This window comes from Bufo gargarizans, chromosome 2, assembly GCF_014858855.1.
Source record: "Bufo gargarizans isolate SCDJY-AF-19 chromosome 2, ASM1485885v1, whole genome shotgun sequence".
In the NCBI taxonomy this organism is placed as follows: Eukaryota; Metazoa; Chordata; class Amphibia; order Anura; family Bufonidae; genus Bufo; species Bufo gargarizans.
Window position 1 is genome coordinate 592130919 of NC_058081.1, and position 25618 is coordinate 592156536.

At 42.7% G+C, this 25618-nt stretch overlaps 1 protein-coding gene across 1 annotated transcript in view; it reads left to right on the forward strand.

Moving 5' to 3' along the window:
* CCDC27 (coiled-coil domain containing 27) overlaps positions 1-25618 on the forward strand; it is an 83519-nt gene that overhangs the window by 41003 nt on the left and 16898 nt on the right. Inside the window, exons 6-10 of the mRNA XM_044278258.1 lie at positions 7389-7613; positions 8467-8608; positions 10923-11053; positions 20487-20564; positions 20910-21122. Of these exons, the coding sequence (XP_044134193.1) occupies positions 7389-7613; positions 8467-8608; positions 10923-11053; positions 20487-20564; positions 20910-21122 (789 nt within the window). The remainder of the gene's footprint in view (positions 1-7388; positions 7614-8466; positions 8609-10922; positions 11054-20486; positions 20565-20909; positions 21123-25618) is intronic.

Below are 25618 nucleotides of genomic sequence, written 5' to 3' on the forward strand. Positions count from 1 at the left end.
GCGGCGGAAGGACGTGCGCCAAACAGCTCTCCGCCTGGGGCCCAGCTGCCACTACATTTACCCAGTGTGCAGTTAGGGAGATATAGCGTCCCTGGCCGTGCTTACTGGTCCACGTATCTGTGGTTAGGTGGACCTTGCCACAGATGGCGTTGCGCAGTGCACACTTGATTTTATCGGATACTTGGTTGTGCAGGGAAGGCACGGCTCTCTTGGAGAAGTAGTGCCGGCTGGGAACAACATACTGTGGGACAGCAAGCGACATGAGCTGTTTGAAGCTGTCTGTGTCCACCAGCCTAAATGACAGCATTTCATAGGCCAGTAGTTTAGAAATGCTGGCATTCAGGGCCAGGGATCGAGGGTGGCTAGGTGGGAATTTACGCTTTCTCTCAAATGTTTGTGAGATGGAGAGCTGAACGCTGCCGTGTGACATGGTTGAGATGCTTGGTGACGGAGGTGGTGGTGGTGTTGGTGGTACATCCCCTGTTTGCTGGGCGGCAGGTGCCAACGTTCCTCCAGAGGCGGAGGAAGAGGCCGAGGCGGCAGCAGCAGAAGAGGTAGCAGGGGGAGCCTGAGTGACTTCCTTGGTTTTAAGGTGTTTACTCCACTGCAGTTCATGCTTTGCATGCAGGTGCCTGGTCATGCAGGTTGTGCTCAGGTTCAGAACGTTAATGCCTCGCTTCAGGCTCTGATGGCACAGCGTGCAAACCACTCGGGTCTTGTCGTCAGCACATTGTTTGAAGAAGTGCCATGCCAGGGAACTCCTTGAAGCTGCCTTTGGGGTGCTCGGTCCCAGATGGCGGCGGTCAGTAGCAGGCGGAGTCTCTTGGCGGCGGGTGTTCTGCTTTTGCCCACTGCTCCCTCTTTTGCTACGCTGTTGGCTCGGTCTCACCACTGCCTCTTCCTCCGAACTGTGAAAGTCAGTGGCACGACCTTCATTCCATGTGGGGTCTAGGACCTCATCGTCCCCTGCATCGTCTTCCACCCAGTCTTGATCCCTGACCTCCTGTTCAGTCTGCACACTGCAGAAAGACGCAGCAGTTGGCACCTGTGTTTCGTCATCATCAGAGACATGCTGAGGTGGTATTCCCATGTCCTCATCATCAGGAAACATAAGTGGTTGTGCGTCAGTGCATTCTATGTCTTTCACCGCTGGGGAAGGGCTAGGTGGATGCCCTTGGGAAACCCTGCCAGCGGAGTCTTCAAACAGCATAAGAGACTGCTGCATAACTTGAGGCTCAGACAGTTTCCCTGGTATGCATGGGGGTGATGTGACAGACTGATGGGCTTGGTTTTCAGGCGCCATCTGTGCGCTTTCTGCAGAAGACTGGGTGGGAGATAATGTGAATGTGCTGGATCCACTGTCGGCCACCCAATTGACTAATGCCTGTACCTGCTCAGGCCTTACCATCCTTAGAACGGCATTGGGCCCCACCATATATCGCTGTAAATTCTGGCGGCTACTGGGACCTGAGGTAGTTGGTACACTAGGACGTGTGGATGTGGCAGAACGGCCACGTCCTCTCCCAGCACCAGAGGGTCCACTAACACCACCACGACCATGTCCACGTCCGCGTCCCTTACTAGATGTTTTCCTCATTGTTATCGTTCACCACAACAACAAAAATATTATTTGGCCCAATGTATTGTATTCAAATTCAGCTGAATATAAATTTGAGGCCTAGTATTTAGGCGCTGGGTGACCGGTATAGATTTACTGACAGAATTAGACTTGGAAATGCACAGTAGCGTGTGTGTGAAGTTATTCTGAATGACCCTATATGCACCTTGAATATTATATACCCTTTTAGGGATAGATTTCAAATAGCTCTGATACAGCAGAAACCACTAAATTATGAAATTGCTAAATTGGGAATTGTATTTCAACCCAGAACAAAAAATGTGCTTTGACGGACACTAAATAACTTGCCCAGCCAGAACAGTACAGCGGTAAAGACAGATTTAGCGGGATATAAATTTGAGGCCTAGTATTTAGGCGCTGGGTGACCGGTATGGATTTACTGACAGAATTAGACTTGGAAATGCACAGTAGCGTGTGTGTGAAGTTATTCTGAATGACCCTATGTGCACCTTGAATATTATATACCCTTTTAGGGATAGATTTCAAATAGCTCTGATACAGCAGAAACCACTAAATTAGGAAATTGCTAAATTGGGAATTGTTTTTCAACCTAGAACAAAAAATGTGCTTTGACGGACACTAAATAACTTGCCCAGCCAGAACAGTACAGCGGTAAAGACAGATTTAGCGGGATATAAATTTGAGGCCTAGTATTTAGGCGCTGGGTGACCGGTATGGATTTACTGACAGAATTAGACTTGGAAATGCACAGTAGCGTGTGTGTGAAGTTATTCTGAATGACCCTATGTGCACCTTGAATATTATATACCCTTTTAGGGATAGATTTCAAATAGCTCTGATATAGCAGAAACCACTAAATTAGGAAATTGCTAAATTGGGAATTGTTTTTCAACCCAGAACAAAAAATGTGCTTTGACTGACACTAAATAACTTGCCCAGCCAGAACAGTACAGCGGTAACGACAGATTTAGCGGGATATAAATTTGAGGCCTAGTATTTAGGCGCTGGGTGACCGGTATGGATTTACTGACAGAATAAGACTTGGAAATGCACAGTAGCGTGTGTGTGAAGTTATTCTGAATGACCCTATGTGCACCTTGAATATTATATACCCTTTTAGGGATAGATTTCAAATAGCTCTGATACAGCAGAAACCACTAAATTAGGAAATTGCTAAATTGGGAATTGTTTTTCAACCTAGAACAAAAAATGTGCTTTGACGGACACTAAATAACTTGCCCAGCCAGAACAGTACAGCGGTAAAGACAGATTTAGCGGGATATAAATTTGAGGCCTAGTATTTAGGCGCTGGGTGACCGGTATGGATTTACTGACAGAATTAGACTTGGAAATGCACAGTAGCGTGTGTGTGAAGTTATTCTGAATGACCCTATGTGCACCTTGAATATTATATACCCTTTTAGGGATAGATTTCAAATAGCTCTGATACAGCAGAAACCACTAAATTAGGAAATTGCTAAATTGGGAATTGTATTTCAACCCAGAACAAAAAATGTGCTTTGACGGACACTAAATAACTTGCCCAGCCAGAACAGTACAGTGGTAAAGACAGATTTAGCGGGATATAAATTTGAGGCCTAGTATTTAGGCGCTGGGTGACCGGTATGGATTTACTGACAGAATTAGACTGGGATATGGCCAAAAAATAACCACACTATTGCTGGTTAAATGCACTTGGTGTGACAGCTTGACCAACCACACTACTGAGGGTTAAATGCACTTGGTGACAGGCGCAGCTTGCCCCTGATGTAGTATATGGCCAAAAAATGAACAGACTATTGCTGGTTAAATGCACTTGGTGTGACAGCTTGACCAACCACACTACTGAGGGTTAAATGCACTTGGTGACGGGCGCAGCTTGCCCCTGATGTAGTATATGGCCAAAAAATAAACAGACTATTGCTGGTTAAATTCACTTGGTGTGACAGCTTCACCCTGATGTAGGCTTTAGCCAAAAAACAACCACACCATTGAGGGTTAAATGCACTTGGTGACAGGCGCAGCTTGCCCCTGATGTAGTATATGGCCAAAAAATGAACAGACTATTGCTGGTTAAATGCACTTGGTGTGACAGCTTGACCAACCACACTACTGAGGGTTAAATGCACTTGGTGACGGGCGCAGCTTGCCCCTGATGTAGTATATGGCCAAAAAATGAACAGACTATTGCTGGTTAAATGCACTTGGTGTGACAGCTTGACCAACCACACTAATGAGGGTTAAATGCACTTGGTGACAGGCGCAGCTTGCCCCTGATGTAGTATATGGCCAAAAAATAAACAGACTATTGCTGGTTAAATGCACTTGGTGTGACAGCTTCACCCTGATGTAGGCTTTAGCCAAAAAACAACCACACCATTGAGGGTTAAATGCACTTGGTGACAGGCGCAGCTTGCCCCTGATGTAGTATATGGCCAAAAAATAAACAGACTATTGCTGGTTAAATGCACTTGGTGTGACAGCTTCACCCTGATGTAGGCTTTAGCCAAAAAACAACCACACCATTGAGGGTTAAATGCACTTGGTCGCAGCTTGTGCTGGCGCACCACAAGACACAAAATGGCCGCCGATCACCCCAGAAAAAAGTGACTGACAAACGGTCTGGGCAGCCTAAAAACAGTGAGCAATTGAATTTCAGCAGCTCAATGATCCACAGCTGCAGATCGATTAATCAAGTCCTTTGGAGGAGTTAATCTGCCTAATCTCGCCCTACTGTCGCAGCCGCAACCTCTCCCTACGCTAATCAGAGCAGAGTGATGCGCGGCGCTATGTGACTCCATCTTAAATAGAGGCTGGGTCACATGGTGCTCTGGCCAATCACAGCCATGCCAATAGTAGGCATGGCTGTGACGGCCTCTTGGGGCAAGTAGTATGACGCTTGTTGATTGGCTGCTTTGCAGCCTTTCAAAAAGCGCCAAGAAAGCGTCACAAAGGCGCCAAGAAAGCGACGAACACCGAACCCGAACCCGGACTTTTACGAAAATGTCCGGGTTCGGGTCCGTGTCACGGACACCCCAAAATTCGGTACGAACCCGAACTATACAGTTCGGGTTCGCTCATCCCTACTAATAAGCCCTTTTTCTTTCCCCCCCCCCCCCCCACTAATACACGACAAAAAAGAGGCTTTAGAACATATAACTGCGGCTGTGAACGGTAAATAATATATTCTTTTGCCACTAATACACGCCAAAAAGGGCTTTAATTTTCACACTTCACCACTCAATGGCTAATAAGCCCTTTTTCTTTTTCCACACTAATACACGACAAAAAAGGCTTTAGAACATACAGTACAGACCAAAAGTTTGGACACACCTTCTCATTCAAAGAGTTTTCTTTATTTTCATGACTATGAAAATTGTAGATTCACACTGAAGGCATCAAAACTATGAATTAACACATGTGAAATTATATATACAGTACAGACTAAAAGTTTGGACACACCTTCTCATTCAAAGAGTTTTCTTTATTTTCATGACTATGAAAATTGTAGATTTACACTGAAGGCATCAAAACTAAGAATTAACACATGTGGAATTATATACATAACAAAAAAAGTGTGAAACAACTGAAAATATGTCATATTCTAGGTTCTTCAAAGTAGCCACCTTTTGCTTTGATTACTGCTTTGCACACTCTTGGCATTCTCTTGATGAGCTTCAAGAGGTAGTCACCTGAAATGGTTTTCACTTCACAGGTGTGCCCTGTCAGGTTTAATAAGTGGGATATTTTGCCTTATAAATGGGGTTGGGACCATCAGTTGTGTTGTGGAGAAGTCATGTGGATACACAGCTGATAGTCCTACTGAATAGACTGTTAGAATTTGTATTATGGCAAGAAAAAAGCAGCTAAGTAAAGTAAAACGAGTGGCCATCATTACTTTAAGAAATGAAGGTCATTCCGAAAAATTGAGAAAACTTTGAAAGTGTCCCCAAGTGCAGTCACAAAAACCATCAAGCGCTACAAAGAAACTGGCTCACATGCGGACCGCCCCAGGAAATGAAAACCAAGAGTCACCTCTGCTGCGGACGATAAGTTCATCCGAGTCACCAGCCTCAGAAATCGCAGGTTAACAGCAGCTCAGATTAGAGACCAGGTCAATGTCACACAGAGTTCTAGCAGCAGACACATCTCTAGAACAACTGTTAAGAGGAGACTGTGTGAATCAGGCCTTCATGGTAGAATATCTGCTAGGAAACCACTGCTAAGGACAGGCAACAAGCAGAAGAGACTTGTTTGGGCTAAAGAACACAAGGAATGGACATTAGACCAGTGGAAATCTGTGCTTTGGTCTGATGAGTCCAAATTTGAGATCTTTGGTTCCAACCACTGTGTATTTGTGCGACGCAGAAAAGGTGAACGGATGGACTCTACATGCCTGGTTCCCACCGTGAAGCATGGAGGAGGAGGTGTGATGATGTGGGGGTGCTTTGCTGGTGACACTGTTGGGGATTTATTCAAAATTGAAGGCATACTGAACCAGCATGGCAACCACAGCATCTTGCAGCGGCATGCTATTCCATCCGGTTTGCGTTTAGTTGGACCATCATTTATTTTTTCAACAGGACAATGACCCCAAACACACCTCCAGGCTGTGTAAGGGCTATTTGACCATGAAGGAGAGTGATGGGGTGCTGCGCCAGATGACCTGGCCTCCACAGTCACCGGACCTGAACCCAATCGAGACGGTTTGGGGTGAGCTGGACCGCAGAGTGAAGGCAAAAGGGCCAACAAGTGCTAAGCATCTCTGGGAACTCCTTCAAGACTGTTGGAAGACCATTTCAGGTGACTACCTCTTGAAGCTCATCAAGAGATGCCAAGAGTGTGCAAAGCAGTAATTAAAGCAAAAGGTGGCTACTTTGAAGAACCTAGAATATGACATGTTTCCGTTGTTTCACACTTTTTTGTTATGTATATAATTCCACGTGTTAATTCATAGTTTTGATGCCTTCAGTGTGAATCTACAATTTTCATAGTCATGAAAATAAAGAAAACTCTTTGAATGAGAAGGTGTGTCCAAACTTTTGGTCTGTACTGTATATATAACCCACCGCACAAGGGCTAATAAGACCCCAATAACAAGAACGGTTTGCTGGAATTACAGAAGTATTGCAAACCTGGAATGAGCAGCAGTATAATGTCAATTTGGATCCGCAGTCAGTGCAGCAAGGTGTAATAGGATTGTTCCTATTACCCAGGCTGTACACTCCCCTATTGAACCCTGTTCTGCTTCAATACTGTAGAATAATTCCTCCCTATCCTATCCCTATCCCCCCCCCCCCCATTGGTCGAAGCTCTGTTCTCCTGTCTTTCTCCGTTGAGGAGGAAGATCTAGACTTTAGATGACCCCAGCTCTATTGCATTCTATTAATTATAATTACAGTGGCTTTAGCCCTCCAGACTGACATATGCTATAGCACAAAGGGGGAGATTTTCTAAATTGCTTTAGATTTTCTTTAAAATGCAGCAGAATTTTGGTTCAGTTTGACCCAACAAACAATTTCATGCCTTGCACCAAATTTATTAAATGTGCTAGACCCTTTTTTCTGACAAGGGTTGTGGCTTAGTAGGAAGGGTGTGGTCAGACAGAAAGAGTGTGGCTTAGGATGCGCTAATGTGTGCCAAAAATGCCCAATTAATAGGAGCTATAAATTTAGACTAGTCGGTATGACATGTGGCAGATTTATCTTTATAAATAAGCCACTGTTGTGCATTTTTAGACCCCAAAAGGTGTTCTTCTTGTTGAAGAGCTATGTTTTTGTATCCATAGGACAAGTCATCTATAGACCATCTTGACCAACTAAATTTGCACACAGAGAAAGAATGTCTCCCTTTTAAAGAGTACCCCACGGATGTAACAGAAGGAAAATCACAATCAGTATCAAGCCATAAGGATTTATCTATGAGTTCGGAGGGAAAGGCATCTGCTGTATCCTTGGCAGAAAGCTTGCCTGAAAACCAGAGAAAAAGCCAAAGCATACTAATGGAAACAGAGGTAATAAGTCATGTCATAAGTGATGTTGTATATATAAGTATTGTATTACATTGCTGGATTATGATAAGCATGGTAACATCAGTCACCAGTACGGGGCTAATATTTCAACATCATATGAACACCTCAACTCCTATATGGTAATAGCTGGGATATAGTATTATAGTATCACCATTTTACAGTAAAAGTAACCTATATATAAAGTGATATAGATTAATTTACTTATCCTTACAGCCTGTACTATTCTCCAGCGCTCCACTCACTCCCAGGACAAAATCCCCCAGTATTCCTAGTTGGCACAGAAGCTATTCTGGTGTTTTAAATTCTAGGGAATGTCTTTATACCAAGGGCACCAAACAGTAATCTAGGAATATGTCTGTGAAGGTTCTCATTTATCCAGGTCATGGTATATCTGTAAAGAATAAATCAAGGCAACTGGACTTACTGTAGATTTCTTGAAAACGTTTCACTCGTTCTTCCAACGAGCTTTCTCAATTCTGAGTGACTGTACAAAAATTCTGGGAATAAATATGTAGGATAATGGAATCAACACCTTTGACCCCATGCTGGGTATAATGACCTTTGACCCCATGCTGGGTATAATTAACAGATGTTGATTCAGTTACATATTTATTCCCAGAGAATTCTTGTACAGTCACTCAGAATTGAGAAAGCTCGTTGGAAGAACGAGTGAAACGTTTTCAAGAAATCTACAGTAAGTCCAGTTGCCTTGATTTATTCTTTACAGATATAGTAATCTAGGAAAAACTAACCGCCCCTCTCCCCGCAACAGAGGGGCTCAGTTGCTGACTATTTCCAATATCAACCAGAGAACACTGTATTCATTTGCAATCAGATTTTAATTGATGACATCACATCAAAAGAAGATGAAGAAGAATCTAATTTGCCCATGGATCAACCTGAAGACAACAGTCAGCTTATCCAGAAACTAAAGGAAGACATGGAGATCATAAGGAAGGACTATGAGATGTCAAAAGGTAATAAAATGTCTGCGATAACGCCACCCAAAAGTAGAATAGGCTTTCTTCTTCTGTCTCGCTAAATATAATGTTGGACCTGGCCAGAGATTGCTACCATAATACTGTTCAAGAAAATTCTGATGGGCTGTAGAAGGAGATTAGAAAAACGTCTCCAGCTCCTGTCCATTCACTTCAGTGCAGCCAGTGATTTGCTAAGCTGGCCATGCACATAAGAGGTAAGTTGGCTGAAGAGGAATTGATTATTTTGGATTTCAACATGTAATAAGAAATAAACATGCCCCCTCAGTAGACAGCATCAAGGGCGGACACAGACAGGACAGGTCCCCCCACACAACACCAGTATATGGGCTCCATGCTCTCAAATCGCCCATTATAGAGCACTTCATGATGTATCTCTAGGACTACCCTTACTGATCATTTGTTTTCAGCACTAAAACTAAAAGAGGCGGAAGCAGAAGGCTCTGTCCACTGTACAGTGGCCGCGCCAATCTACTTTAGTTCAGCTCCCCTTAAAGTGAACAGGAGTTGTAATGCATCATTGCCACTACACTGTGGACGGAGCCTTCTGCTTCCAGCTCCATCTACTGTTTAGTGTTCGGTACCAGTGGCTGCTGATGACAGCTGATTGGTAGGGGTGAGAGTGTCAGACCCCACTGATATGATTTTGATGATCTATCTGGTTGATAGGTCATCCATATCAAAAAGATGTAATACCCCTTAAAGGTCACAGTGGTTCCTCTACCTCCTGTCCACTTATGCATGGTGGACAGCATGGTTATGTCTCACATACCACTCTTTCAATGGATCCTTCATTTCTCTCAAAGGCCAAGGGAAGCACCAGGAAGAAAAAAAAACAAGTGGTATATATGATAACACTGTTGGACCATTGACTATAGAATGAGTTTTAGAAAAATTCTAGCCTCTATGAATCTAGTATATTCTGAAAGTGCTTAACACTCTCGATTTGGATTATATATTTTGTTATCATGACACTACATGGTTTCTTGTACATAATCAGCAGTACATTCATTAGGGGAGATCAGGCGTCTCATACAGTATTTATCCCCTGCACACTGGAGTGAGATGGGCCTAATCTCTTATGAGGCACATGGCTCTTAAACCGTTAGTGACTTCCTATGCGCCTTTTTACAGCGGCCTAGTCTGTGCTGCATAGGAACAGGAGCCCGGTTCTCACATGAAAGACGGACTCCTGCTCTAATGGTCTAGATTGGCAGAATACAGGGCGTTTAACCCCTTAGATACTGCAGTCACCGACCATGGCATCTAAGTGGCTTAGCAAGAGAGGACACCTTACGTTACCAATCAAGATTGCAGTGTGCCGAAGTCTTGAGTATGACAGGCCTGCCCTGAGTGATTGCCTATCAGTATCGTACTGATAGTATAATACTCTGTACCGCATAAGCAGTACAGTGTATAATAGAAGCGATCAGAAGATCACATGTCAACGTCCCCTTGTGGGACTAATAACTTGTAAAAATAAATGTTAAGTAAAGGATTATTAAATTTAACAAAAATCTGAATTTAAAAAATATAAATTTTTCCATAAAAAAATACTTTTCAATGAAAAATAATTGCAAAAATAAAATCTCCTCCACGTATTTGGTATTGCGATGTCCTTAAGGGCATTACACAATTATTGCGTGATTTACCCTACACAGTGACTGCTGTAGAAAAAAAAAAGTCATGTTACGTATGCCGAAATTTGAATGCTCTGACAATATGGCTGTCTTTCCCCTCCCCCTCCTAGAAACAGTTAATAAAAAGTAATTATTAAGTTATATGTATACCAAAATGGTGCTATTAAAAACTACAACTTGTCATGCAAAAAATAAGCCCTCATATGGCTACATCGATGGAAAAAAATAAAAAACGTTATAGCTCTTGGAATGTAACTATAAAAACTTGAAAATAATTGCTTGGTCACTAAGGACCAAAACAGGCTGGTCACTAAGGGGTTAATAAAGTAGCTGCATCTCTGGCCCTCCAGGCACCAAAAGTCATGCCAGTTATGTGCTGGTGTACTTTTGAGTCATAATTTACAAAGGTTTCTGGCATAAATTATAGTAAATTTACTCAAAAGTGATGCAAGGGGCACACAATGGTAAAAAGTAGCAAATTTTTGCATGAAACAGATTTTGTTTTCATAAATTCATCTTGAAGCTCTTGAGCCCTGAAGCAAAATTTGTATCAGTGCCCCATGACACTAAGGCCCTGGTCAGGTTGTACCTACTGCACCTTCACCCTCCAAATGCAATTTTCTGCATATCTCTGCGTATCTCTCTATTTTCAGGAGTCATTTCCTCCCTGCAGAAGACGGTTTCATCTCACGAGTCCAAACTGAGGAAATCGGCCTCTGAAAAAGAAGCTTTACAGACAGAACTGAGGGAGAGAGAGATTCAGATACAAGCCATGTCCAAGAAGGTACAGGCACCTGTAAAGACTGTAAACTGGCCCGGGCACTCCATGTAGTCTTCAACATTGAGTCCTGTAGAGCCACATGTCATGTAATCATTCATGATACAGTCACTCCACCATTGTTCTCAACACAATGCCAATCATTAACTAGAATTATCTGCATCGGTTTCGCCTGCTTGGTGGCTGAAAATCAGACACTTCATTGTGTTGTTTGTATATTCTGTATTGTGATATGCATTCAACTTTTAGTCTAGATCCCCACGGGTGACAGCGCTCAACAAAGACATACTGTAGGTCATGCATCTTTTGCCCCAGCATGCCACATTTCGTAGTTATAGGGATTAGATGAGAATTTCGTAGTTATAGGCAGCTTAGATGAGAATTCATCATCATATATCACCCATCAACAGTCCCTTCCAACTCAACTTTAAACATTGGCAGGTTGTCCATTGCTCTAGAATCCTAGTACATTTCCAAGGATGCCACCACAAGTCTGACTTGGCCATGGCATAAGATGGTCGCCATAGATGCACTGTATATGGCATATTGATGTCTGACATTAACAGATCTGAAAAAAGTGCTCATTTCATGACTAATGTAATATAATAGGTTTCATAACTCAAACGAATTGTCTAATTCAGAAAACCCATTTTCATATATCGCACTAGGATAATCTGACTTGATTGAGGGGCAGGCTCGGACTAGCCCACAGGGGTACAGGGGAATCCCTTGGTGGGCCCCTAGTCTCCCACCCCCTGCACAAGTGGCACATAACACATTAGATTTACTGCACTACATACATATATTATATATTTAATGTACAGCATCTCATCCAGCCAGTGGCGTAGTGTGTGTGTGTGTGGGGGGGGGGGGGGGGGTGTTGCCCGGGGAGCAAAATTGCAGGGGGTGCCAGGCAGCAGGAATTTCAATGTGGGCCATGGGAGCTTATGTCTCCCTTCCCCTCCTTTCAGCCTCATAGGCTTCAGGCTAGGGACCTGAAGCCTATCAGGCAGTAGAGCGGTGCAGGAGATTTCGATTACCTCGTCATGACCTCCTGCGCCGGGTCTCGCAAGATGACGTGATTACACGGCGCAGGAGGTCACGGTGATGTGTTTGTGACCGCCTGCACCGGGACGCTTAAAGACGGGCCAGAAACGGTGACGGAGTAAGGAAGAGAGGTAAGTATTTATTTATTGTTTTAATAGGCAAGCCATGGACTGGGGGGGCACTATGGGGGTGGAAGACATTATAAAAGGAGGCAATCATATATGGAAAGGATGGGGGTGGGGGACATTATAAAAGGAGGCAATCATATATGGAAAGGATGGGGGTGGGGGACATTATAAAAGGAGGCAATCATATATGGAAAGGATGGGGGCCATGGACTGGGGGCACTATGGGGGTGGGGGACATTATAAAAAGAGGCAATCATATATGGAAAGGATAGGGGCCATGGACTGGGGGCACTATGGGGGTGGGGGACATTATAAAAAGAGGCAATCATATATGGAAAGGATGGGGGCCATGGACTGGGGGCACTATGGGGGTGGGGGACATTATAAAAGGAGGCAATCATATATGGAAAGGATGGGGGCCATGGACTGGGGGTACTATGGGGCTGAGGGACATTATAATAGGAGGCAATGATATATGAAAAGGATGGAGGCCATGGACTGGGGGCACTATGGGGGTGGGGGGCATTATAAAAGGAGACTGTCATATATTTAAAGGATGGGGGCCATGGACTGGGGGTACCATGGGGGTGGGAGACATTATACAAAGGAGGCAATCATATATGAAAAGGATGGGGGCCATTATTACAATAATAATACAGAGGGGGCCATAATTATTACATTAATACAGAGGGGCCATTGTATATTAAAATAATACAGAGAGCATTATACATATGGGCACTACAGGGGGAGGTTAGGTATTTTATCTAGTGGCACTACAGAGGGTCATTGTAACTACATGGGGCACTGCAGCGGGTATTTATAAATACTTGAACCACTATAGGAGGTATTATAACTACTGCAGACAGTATAGGGGACTTTATTACTACTGCATGCTCTTATAGGGGTATCTTATAGAGGGGTCTTGTTTACTGTTAGGGGCATTATTATTGAGCACATATTAATCGGGATACTATTGGTACTGTGGGGCAGTGTTCCTCAACTCCAGTCCTCAGGGCCTACCTGCCGGTCATGATTTGAGAGTATCCCACAGAATGAATACCTGTGGTAAGTCCTGATGCACTGACCCTAATTGTATCATCTGCTCAATACTAAGGAAATCATGAGCACATGACCGGCAGGTGGTCCCTGAGGACTGGAGTTGAGGAACCCTGCTGTAGGGAGCACTAGTACTATTAAGGACAGTTTGGGAGCATATTATTATGGGGGACTATTTGAATGGAACTAGCTCAGTTTTGGAGGTAGCAGCAGGATGACAGTGTTTAGGCACCAGGAAGGGGAGGATGTTAGTAAAGTGAGGAATCTAAAAAAAAAATCTGTGAAACTCTGCAGAGACGAGACGCGGCTGAAAGAAGGTGTCATGGCGGTCTAATCTCCGAATGAAGACATTGAGGAAAGTGTACATCACAGGAGATGTCACTGGATATAAGAGGTATGTGCTGCTGTATTTTCACGGTAGGGTTGGGGGGAGGGGGTATATAGAATTTGGCCCACACTGCCTCAGCCCGGCCCCAGACTTGAGGTCACACTGTGTGTGTTCTGAATTCCGGGCCTCACACCCATCTACAACATTATCTGTACTCAGAGAGCTATCACTGTGTTATCTGTGGTGTTACATAGGACTGCAAGTGACATCTACTACATTATCTGTAAAAGGGGCGTGGCCACAGGCGGGGGGCACAAAACTTGGTTCAACCCACGCTACGCCACTGCATCCAGCCGATGTTCATATAAAAAACTTGTTCGATTATTTATTATATTTGAATATATCCGTATGGTGGGCCCCCAAAATAAATTTTACTGGCGGGCCCTAGGTACCCCAGTCCGACACCGTTGAGGGGATATTCTGTTCAGGATCCCCATCTCTTGGCCACCATGGAGATCAGTTACAAAGAGTGTCTTCCACTCTGGAGGACCTGTCATGTCCTGCATTACACAAACAATCCATTGAGTTGACTTGATATTAGGTCCATTCACACGTCCGTGTGTGTTTTGCGGATTCGCAAAACACGGACATCAGCAATGTGCGGTCTGCATTTTGCGGACCGCACATCGCCGGCACTTAATAGAAAATGCCTAATCTTGTCTGCAATTGGGGACAAGAATAGGACATGTTCTATTTTTTGGGGGATCGGAATTGCGGACCCGGAAGTGCGGGTCCGCTTTACGGATCCGGGCAGCACATCGTGTGGACCCATAGAAATGAATAGGTCCGCTATTCTGTTACGCAAAATGTGGAACAGAATTGCGACGTGTGAATGGACCCATTGTGTAATGCTTAATTTCCCCTGTGGTGACGCTGCAGGGAAACTGAACACTTACTGCCAGGCAGCCTACAGATTCTCATATCTACAGTAAAGGTTTCCGGAAGGCTGTTTCAGCAGAGGACCAGTCTGATGGAGTTCACCGTGTCCGGCATAGCCTGCACCGTTTTTTATCCAGCCACAACCTGGTGCTTGTGCTGGAAGCTGGTCGATTCCCCCCCAGATCCCATTATAGTCAATGGGTCCCGACTATGCACGGCCCTATTCAGCCTTGCCGGATATGGTGAATTCTAGATACATTTACTGCAGATGTGAAAGTAAGCCTTATTAGGGTCAATAGACCCTATGAAAAAATAGACGCTGTCCAAACTTCTTTATTCCTAAAGTAACTCGGAATGCTGCATATAGCGTCAGTTTGCCCACAGCCACCATCTAAAATATGGATGCCCATTTTTTTTTGTGCCTTTTAAAGTGCTCTGCTTGATAGAAGGGTGGTTAAGTTTGGGCGGCTGCCAGCAAAAGGTTATACCACTTATTCTCTACACTCCTGTGTGTTTAATGGGGTTCACATTAAGGGCCCTCATCTATAAACCAGAATGTAGAGCGGTTACAAGGAGCATCTCCTCTTATTGCACCAGCATCCCAGTAATAATGGGCACTGTGCCATTTGTCTTGCAGTGGCACTGCTGGTGAATTGATTACTTGATGCCAGGTTTCACCACAGATAACTGCTGGTCACTGTAAGTCCCTGCTTCGGAGTGGCCTTCTAACAAAATGGGATTGTGCAATTGGGGGGGAAGGGGTATCAAGCTCTTCACTCCAGAATACTGGTTTCAAAACGTTGCAAAATAGAGCATTTGTAACTTTTCGGACATTTAGCATTTTTTTTACACCATTCACTGCAGTTTGGGAGTGTGAGTAGACTGTTTTAACCACTTCACATCTGGGCCATTTGCCCCCTTCCTGACCAGGCCTAATTTAGCAAATCTGACATATCTCACTTTATGTGGTAATAACTTTGGAACGCCTTTACTTATCCAAGCCATTCAGAGATTGTTTTCTTGTAACACACTGTACTTCATGATAGTCACAAATTTGAGTCAATATATTTCACCTTTATTTATGAAAAAATCCCAAATTTACCCCCAAATTTTTAAAATTAGCAATTTTCTAAATTTCTATTTTTCTGCTTTTAAAACAGAAAGTGATACCTCATAAAATATTTATTACTTAACATTCCCCATATGTCTACTTTATGTTGGCATCATTTTGGAAATGTCATTTAATTTTTATAGGACGTTAGAAGGCTTAGAATTTTAGAAGCAATTCTTAAACTTTTTAAGAAAATTGCCAAAACCCACTTTTTAAGGACCAGTTCAGGTCTGAAGTCACTTTGTGGGGCTTACATAGTGGAAACCCCCCCATAAATGACCCCATTGTAGAAACTGCACCCCTCAAGTTACTCAAAACTGATTTTATAAACTTTGTTAACCCTTAACATGTATAGCTTGGCAGAAACACGAGACAGAGGGAATATGATAGAAACGTTTAAATACATAAAGGGAATCAACAAGGTAAAAGAGGAGAGAATATTTAAAAGAGGAAAAACTGCTACAAGAGGACATAGTTTTAAATTAGAGGGGCAAAGTTTTAAAAGTAATATCAGGAAGTATTACTTTACTGAGAGAGTAGTGGATGCATGGAATAGCCTTCCTGCAGAAGTGGTAGCTGCAAATACAGTGGAGGAGTGTAAGCATGCATGGGATAGGCATAAGGCCATCCTTCATATAAGATAGGGCCAGGGGCTATCCATAGTATTCAGTATATTGGGCAGACTAGATGGGGCAAATGGTTCTTATCTGCCGACACATTCTATGTTTCTATGTTTAGGCGTTACACAAGAATTAAAGGAAAAGGGAGATAACATTTTTAAATTTCACTTTTTGGGCAGATTTTCCATTTTAATCCATTTTTTTCTTTAACAAATCGAGGGTTAACAGCCAAACAAAACTCAATATTTATTACCCTGATTCTGTGGTTTACAGAAACACCCCACATGTGGTCATAAACTGATGTAAGGGCACACGGCAGGGCGCAGAAGAAAAGGAGCGCCACATGGTTTTTAGAAGGCAGATTTTGCTGAACTGGTTTTTAGATGCCATGTCCCATTTGAAGCCCCCCTGATGCACCCTTACAGTAAAAAATCCCCCCAAAAAGTGACCCCATTTTGGAAACTAGGGGATAAGGTGCCAGTTTTATTGGTACTATTTTGGGGTACATATGATTTTTTGATCATTCATTATAACACTTTATGGGGCAAGGTGACCAGAAAATTGGTTGTTTTTATTTATTTATTTTTACAGCGTTCACCTGAGGGGTTAGGTCATGTGACATTTTTATACAACAGATCGTTACGGACGTGGTGATACCTAATATGTATACTTTTTCTTATTTATTTAAGTTTTACACAATAATAGCATTTTTGAAACAAAAAAGGATGTTTTAATGTGTCCATGTTCTGAGAGCTATATATATTTTTTTTTTTGAGCGATTTTCTTATGTAGAGGCTAATTTTTTGCAGGATGAGGTGACGCCTTTTTGATCACTTGGTGTTGCACTTTTTGTGCTGTAAGGTGACAAAAAAGGCTTTTTTTGACACCGTTTTTATTTTTACGGTGTTCATCCGAGGGGTTAGGTTATGTGATATTTTTATAGAGCTGGTTGTTACTGATGCGGCGATGCCTAATATGTATACTTTTATTTATTTATTTCACTTTAACACAATAATAGCATTTTTGAAGCAAAAAAATTATGTTTTAATGTGTCCAACTTTTTGCGGGATGAGGTGACGGTTTTATTGGTTCCATTTTGTGGGACATACGCCTTTTTGATCACTTGGTGTTGCACTTTTTGTGATGTAAGGTGACAAAAATTGCTTTTTTTTACACTCTTTATTTTTTTTTTTATGGTGTTTATCGGACTGGGTGGATCATGTGATATATTTATAGAGCTAACCGTCACAGACGCGACAATACGAAATATGTCTATTTTATAAAAAAAATTATATTTTAAACTTTTTTTTTATTCCTTACTTGGGGAATTTTTCTTTTTTACATGTGAAACTTTTTATTTTATTTTAACACTTTTTTTTTTATTTTACACTTTGCGTCCCCCATAAGGTCATACAAGACCTCTGGGGGACATTTAACTTAACTTTTTTTTTTTTTTCACTATTGATTTCTCCTGTAACTGGGGCTGACATAGTAGCCCCAGTTACAGGGGAAATACACTCCCCAGAGAGGCTGTACCTCGCAATACAGGGCTGTACAGCCTCAGTGCAGGACTGATCGAGGTCTGTGAAAGACGCGACAACTCCTGCACTCTGAATGGACATTCAGAAACGTCCATTCAGAGATAGAGATCCACCTCCCGGATGTTCATAGTCAACGGGCGTACGGGAGTTGGTTAAAGGGCTTCTGTCAGCAGATTTGTACCTATGACACTGACTGACCTGTTACATGTGCACTTGGCAGCTGAAGGCATCTGTGTTGGTGCCATGTTCAAATGTGGCCGCATTACTGAGAAAATGATATTTTAATATATGCAAATAAGGCCTCTAGAAGCAATGGGGGCTTTGCCATTACACCTATAGGCCCAGCTCTCTCTCTGCATCTGCTGCGTCCTCTCCACTTTGATTGACAGGGCCAAGCAGTGAAAACATCATTACGACTAGTCCTGTCAATCAAAGTGCAGTGCATGTGGCAGTTGCAGAGCCTCATTTGCATACATTAAAACTTAATTTTTCTCAGCAATGCGGGCACATATGAACATGGGACCAGATGCCTTCAGATGCCAAGTGCACATGTAATAGGTCTGCCAGTGTCATAGGTATAATTTGCTGACAAATTTATCAACTGTGGCATAGAAAATGGGGTAACATCTAAAGACAGAAGTGTTAGACTTAAATGAAGTTGACAGAGTGGGTGCAGCCAATAGCAGGCCACGGCGGTGACCTGCCCCTTGAGTCTGACCTGCACCACGTGACGCAAAGGGGCAGGTCACCACCGAGGCCTGCTGTTGGCTGCACCTCCTCTGTCAATGGATAAACCCTTTATGATGCACGTTATTTGTCAAACATCATGCAACATTTGATATAGTTGGCTCAAACTACAGCAACACAGAATCTTGCAAAACTAACTTAACAAATTCCCCTCATAATAAATCTCCCCAATGTGTTCTACAAACATACAAGGTCCATGGACAATTAGGTACAGTGGATATAAAAAGTCTACATACCCCTGTTAAAATGTCAGGTTTCTGTGAACCTTTTTCCACCTTTAATGTGACCTATAAACTGTACCACTAAATTGAAAAACAAACTGAAATCTTTTAGGTAGAGGGAAGAAAAAATATAAAAATAAAATAACGTGGTTGCATAAGTGTGCACACCCTTAAACTAATACTTTGTTGAAGCACCTTTATATTTTATTACAGCACTCAGTCTTTTTGGGTATGAGTCTATCAGCATGGCACATTTTGACTTGGCAAGATTTGCCCACTCTTCTTTGCAAAAACACTCAAAATCTGTCAGATTGCGAGGGAATCTCCTGTGCACAGCCCTCTTCGGGTCACCCCACAGATTTTCAATCAGATTTAGGTCTGAGCTCTGGCTGGGCCAATTCCAAAACTTTAATCTTCTTCTGGTGAAGCCATTCCTTTGTTGATTTCGATGTATGCTTTGGGTCGTTGTCATGCTGAAAGATGAAGTTCCTCTTCATGTTCAGCTTTCTAGCAGAAGCCTGAAGGTTTTGTGCCAATATTGACTGTATTTGGAACTGTTCATAATTCCCTCTAGCTTAACTAAGGCCCCAGTTCCAGCTGAAGAAAACCAGCCCCTTGGCATGATGCTGCCACCACCATGCTTCACTGTGGGTATGGTGTTCGTTTGGTGATGTGCAGTGTTGTTTTTGTGCCAAACATTTTTGGAATTATGGCCAAAAAGTTCAACCTTGGTTTCATCAGACCATAACACCTTTTCCCACATGCTTTTGGGAGACTTCAGACGTGTTTTTGCAAAATGTAGCCTGGCTTGGATGTTTTTCTTCGCAAGAAAAGGCTTTCGTCTTGCCACTCTACCCCATAGCCCAGACATATGAAGAATATAGGAGATTGTTGTCACATGGACCACACAGACAATACTTGCCAGATATTCCTGCAGCTTCTTTAATGTTGCTGTAGGCCTCTTGGTAGCCTCCCAGACCAGTTTTCTTCTCGTCTTTTAATCAACTTTGGAGGGACGTCCAGTTCTAGGTGATGTTACAGTTGTGCCATATTTTCTCTACTTGATAATGACGACTGTCTTCACTGTGTTCCATGGTATATCTAATGCCTTGGAAATTATTTTGTACCCTTCTCCTGACTGATACCTTTTAACAATGAGATCCCTCTGATGCTTTGGAAACTCTCTGTGGACCATGGCTTTTGCTGTGGGATGTCACTAAGAAAATTTCAGGAAAGACCAACTAGAGCAGCTGAACTTTATTTGGGGTTAATCAGAGGCACTTTACATGATGGCAGGTGTATGCTGACTCTTATTTAACATGATTTTGAATGTGATTGCTTAATTCTGAACACAGCTACATCCCCAGTTATAAGAGGGTGTGCACACTTATGCAACCACATTTTTTTTATTTTCCCGCCAGCTAAAATATTCCAGTTTGTTTTTCAATTGAGTTGTACAGTTTATAGGTCACATTAAAGGTGGAAAATGTTCTGAAATGATTTATCTTTGTCTCATTTTTTTCCACTGTATGTATATTTCTGTAATCATAGTTTTGTTACATTACATGGAAGAGGGCTTGTCTACCCCCACATGGTTTCAGTATTATGATCCTGCATAGACCCCCATAGTTTCCTAATCTATACTGACATGGTGTAAGCATTTCCATGGCTTTTTAATGTATCTTTATGTTCTTATTTAAGTTTTCAAGTTTGCGAGAAGAAAGAAAACATGAAGAGATGATGGCTTCCTTGGAACAGGAGAACTGCAGTCTTAGAGAGGTATCATGTATGATGTGCAGGAAGTGGGGGTCTCTAACTTCATCTCACTAATTATTCTTTCCATAAAGGGGTTCCTTTGTACTTAAAGGGGTTGTCCACAATCCCTAATGAACTGATTTTTGGTGGGGATCCTAACAGTCCCTTGTAAGTGGGCCACACGTTTAATAAATGCAGAGAAGATAAACTATTACATGTAGTGTATGGTCCTTCATAACAGGACAGGAGAATATACGAACCTGAAGTGTCCTAATAACAGGCAAGATCTAAGACTAGAAGCCTTGGTACCAAGTTTGACATCGATATCAGGACGGTGTAGCCTAGTTCTGAATATACATTACATTGCAGATGATATGTGAACTCAAATCCGAGGTGATGAGGAGGAACGAAATGATTGCCGAATTAAAGAGTGAAGTTCAAAGACTGCAGAAAGAGATAAGCAAATATCAGACAGAAGTGAAGAAGCAAGAGGGGGAGACAAGTCAGATCAAGAGCAAGGCAGAGGACTTGGCTTCTTCTGAGCAACATGTCAAGGTGGCTTTGGAGACGTTGCACACCAAGGTAAAAGTCATCATCTATCATTTTGACATGTAGAGCTTCATATTAGAAGTAGGTCATCTCACCATGAACCTTGGTGTAGAATGTAACTTTCTCAACCTAGAGGAAATATAGAAGATGCAGTGGAGGGGCCATGTTGGCAACATTGTGTCATGTACTTGGTTCCAATCATGTTCCTTCTTTCTGCACTAATACGCAAGATTGTAGTAAATGCAAATGTGTTTGACATGGGCTGACAGAAAATGGTCACAAATTATGGGATTCCAAGAGCTACAGTCAGGTCCATAAATATTGGGACATCAACACAATTATAACATTTTTGGCTCTATACACCACCACAATGAATTTGAAATGAAACGGACAAGATGTGCTTTAACTGCAGACTGTCAGCTTTAATTTGAGGGTATTTACATCCAAATCGGGTGAACGGTGTAGGTATTACAACAGTTTGCATATGGACCTGACTGTACAATGTGCTATTTTATTGTGGAGCCCTGCCACCTGCAGTGTATGGCAAATTTCAGTGAGACCCAGGCTATTAATATGAACAAACGGCTTCCCCAATCTCAGCAAGGGAAAGCCATTCAGACCTTGGGAATACAGCACTCCTGAGGAAAGCAACCTCAGATACCATGGCATCTGGGGGTTAAATGTCTGAGATCGGCGTTATAGCATAGCTACATTTTTAAAGACCGGACAGAGGAGGTCCAGGAGGTGTTAAACAATAGGTAATTTTCTGATGACACATTTCCTTTAATAAATGTAGGGTCACCATGGGCTTGGCATTATTTCGGTCTCTCGTCCCGCAGCTTCAGAGGAGCAGTGCATGCGCTATGCCTGCAGTGAGTCCAATGCCCTCTGCAGGAAAGGCAGAGCACAGGCTCAGGCAGAATCTCGTTCTACACCTGCGTGAGTTTTCAGTGAGACACAAGCTGACGTGGGTGTAGTTGAAGCGAAATAGTAATGTCTAAGAAGAGAGGTGGATTGGAAAGCCCAAGGGAAGGTAATGCGAGAGATGAAGAGGATTCTTGCAAGAGACGGGCTTGGGCACTTGGAGGAGGCGGTCCTGGGCTCTTGAAACCATTGTCTTGCCAGGCACTTTGAACCTTATTTGCATACAGAATAAAGTATATTTTCTGTTTGAAAGTACAGATAAAGCTAAACAAGGTATGGTTAGAATGATGTTAGATGGATATACATTGCACTGGCATTGCTTACAGATTGAAGAAGCTGACAGAATTCCTTTAAGATATGGAGGAGAGGACTGAAGAGGTGAGACTTGGGCTACAGCACAGTCTCATCAGTCAGTATGCTTCCTGGTCATACAGGAGAATACAGGACCACGGATCTCTTACATAAAGAGATGTCTCCTCTGATGTAGATGTTCTCTTTGTCCATTCTTCTCTATTCAAGCCAAACCACCATGACAGCACTCACTCACTTCTTACATTCAGTAGCTCATCATGTAGATGTTCTCTTTCCCCATCTTCTCCATTCGGTCAAGACTGTCCTGATAACTTCTTTCAGCCATGTCTTGTCCTCACTTTTCCATCATCTTCCGCACCTTATCAACACCAACTGCCCTCCTGGGTCCCCAACTGTGTCACCCTGCTGCAACCCCTCAATACTGTGTCCACTGTGCTCTCCAATCCCCTCAAATACTATACTGCTGAAAAAATAGTGCCCCAGTAGTAATAATGCCCATAAAATGCCTCTATGAATAATAGTGCCTATATAGCGAACCCAGTAATAATAATGCCCCTCAGTGGTCTAATAGTAATTACGAGCTAGGCCATCGCACAACCGTTTTCAGAACCATTGCAGTGTATTGTTCTATTCACGCACCCATTCTTTTAATAGGCCATTATAAGCAGCTGTCAAATATAGGACTTGTCCTAATTTATTAGTTTTTATGGACCTTCAGCCCCCATACAAAGGGGCTGTTTTTAATGGCTGTTTTTAAGGAAAGGCATTTGTATAAAAAGGACAGTAAAAAATGGGCTATTTTGTCGTTTCTAACAACCTTTTGAATGTGTATGTAACCCTAAGTTTACTTACCGGTCAGTTATTTATTCATAATATTCACTATGAAGATGTGTGGGCAGCAGAGGTGTAACATGAAGCTCACGGACCCTAATTCACATAGCCCTCCACCTACCATGTGCCATTTATACAGGGTGGGCGATTTATATGGATACACCTTGATAAAATGGGAATGGTTGGTGATATTAACTTCCTGTTTGTGGCACATTAGTATATGTGAGGGGGGAAACTTTTCAAGATGGGTGGTGACCATGGCAGCCATTTTGAAGTCAGCCATTTTGAATCCAACTTTTGTTTTTTCAATAGGAAGAGGGTCATGTGACACATCAAACTTATTGGGAATTTCACAAGAAAAACAATGGTGTGCTTGGTTTTAATGTAACTTTATTCTTGCATGAGTTATTTACAAGTTTCTGACCACTTATAAAATGTGTTCAATGTGCTGCCCATTGTGTTGGATTGTCAATGCAACCCTCTTCTGCCACTCTTCACACACTGATAGCAACACCGCAGGAGAAATGCTAGCACAGGCTTCCAGTATCCGTAGTTTCAGCATATGCTGTGAAGATACGAGATGTGCAGCACCTGAAACTACGGATACTGGAAGCCTGTGCTACCATTTCTCCTGCGGGGAAACACAATGGGCAGCACATTGAACACATTTTATAAGTGGTCAAAAACTTGTAAATAACTCATGGAAGAATAAAGTTACGTTAAAACCAAGCACACCATTGTTTTTCTTGTGAAATTCCCAATAAGTTTGATGTGTCACATGACCCTCTTCCTATTGAAAAAACAAAAGTTGGATTCAAAATGGCCTACTTCAAAATGGCCGCCATGGTCACCACCCATCTTGAAAAGTTTCCCCCCTCACATATACTAATGTGCCACAAACAGGAAGTTAATATCATCAACCATTCCCATTTTATTAAGGTGTATCCATATAAATCGCCCACCCTGTAGTAATGGTGTCTTCTAATGTGGCAGAGGGACCCTATTAGACTACTACGTCTATAACCCCTATAGGTATGCCCAGGGGTGGGATTAAAATGGCGGCGGACGTGCGGCGTCACGACACGTTTACATATACATACACCATATATATGCAACACACATACACATAAATACACCATATACATGGTACACATACATACAGTGCCTTGCAAAAGTATTCACCTCCCTTGACTTTCTTCGTATTTTGTTACATTACAGCCTTAAGTTTAATGTTTTGTTAATCAGATTTGTTTGTGATGGATCAGAACACAATAGTCTAAGTTGGTGAAGTGAAATGAGAAAAATATACAGGTCCTTCTAGAAAAATTAGCATATTGTGATAAAGTTCATTATTTTCTGTAATGTACTGATAAACATTAGACTTTCATATATTTTAGATTCATTACACACAACTGAAGTAGTTCAAGCCTTTTATTGTTTTAATATTGATGATTTTGGCATACAGCTCATGAAAACCCAAATTTCCTATCTAAAAAAATTAGCATATTTCATCCGACCAATAAAAGAAAAGTGTTTTTAATACAAAAAAAGTCAACCTTCAAATAATTATGTTCAGTTATGCACTCAATACTTGGTCGGGAATCCTTTTGCAGAAATGACTGCTTCAATGCGGCGTGGCATGGAGGCAATCAGCCTGTGGCACTGCTGAGGTGTTATGGAGGCCCAGGATGCTTCGATAGCGGCCTTAAGCTCATCCAGAGTGTTGGGTCTTGCGTCTCTCAACTTTCTCTTCCCAATATCCCACAGATTCTCTATAGGGTTCAGGTCAGGAGAGTTGGCAGGCCAATTGAGCACAGTAATACCATGGTCAGTAAACCATTTACCAGTGGTTTTGGCACTGTGAGCAGGTGCCAGGTCGTGCTGAAAAATGAAATCTTCATCTCCATAAAGCTTTTCAGCAGATGGAAGCATGAAGTGCTCCAAAATCTCCTGATAGCTAGCTGCATTGACCCTGCCCTTGATAAAACACAGTGGACCAACACCAGCAGCTGACATGGCACCCCAGACCATCACTGACTGTGGGTACTTGACACTGGACTTCAGGCATTTTGGCATTTCCCTCTCCCCAGTCTTCCTCCAGACTCTGGCACGTTGATTTCCGAATGACATGCAACAGTCCAGTGCTGCTTCTCTGTAGACCAGGACAGGCGCTTCTGCCGCTGTTTCTGGTTCAAAAGTTGCTTGACCTGGGGAATGCGGCACCTGTAGCCCATTTCCTGCACACGCCTGTACACGGTGGCTCTGGATGTTTCTACTCCAGACTCAGTCCACTGCTTCCGCAGGTCCCCCAAGGTCTGGAATCGGTCCTTCTCCACAATCTTCCTTAGGGTCCAGTCACCTCTTCTCGTTGTGCAGCGTTTTCTGCCACACTTTTTCCTTCCCACAGACTTCCAACTGAGGTGCCTTGATACAGCACTCTGGGAACAGCCTATTCGTTCAGA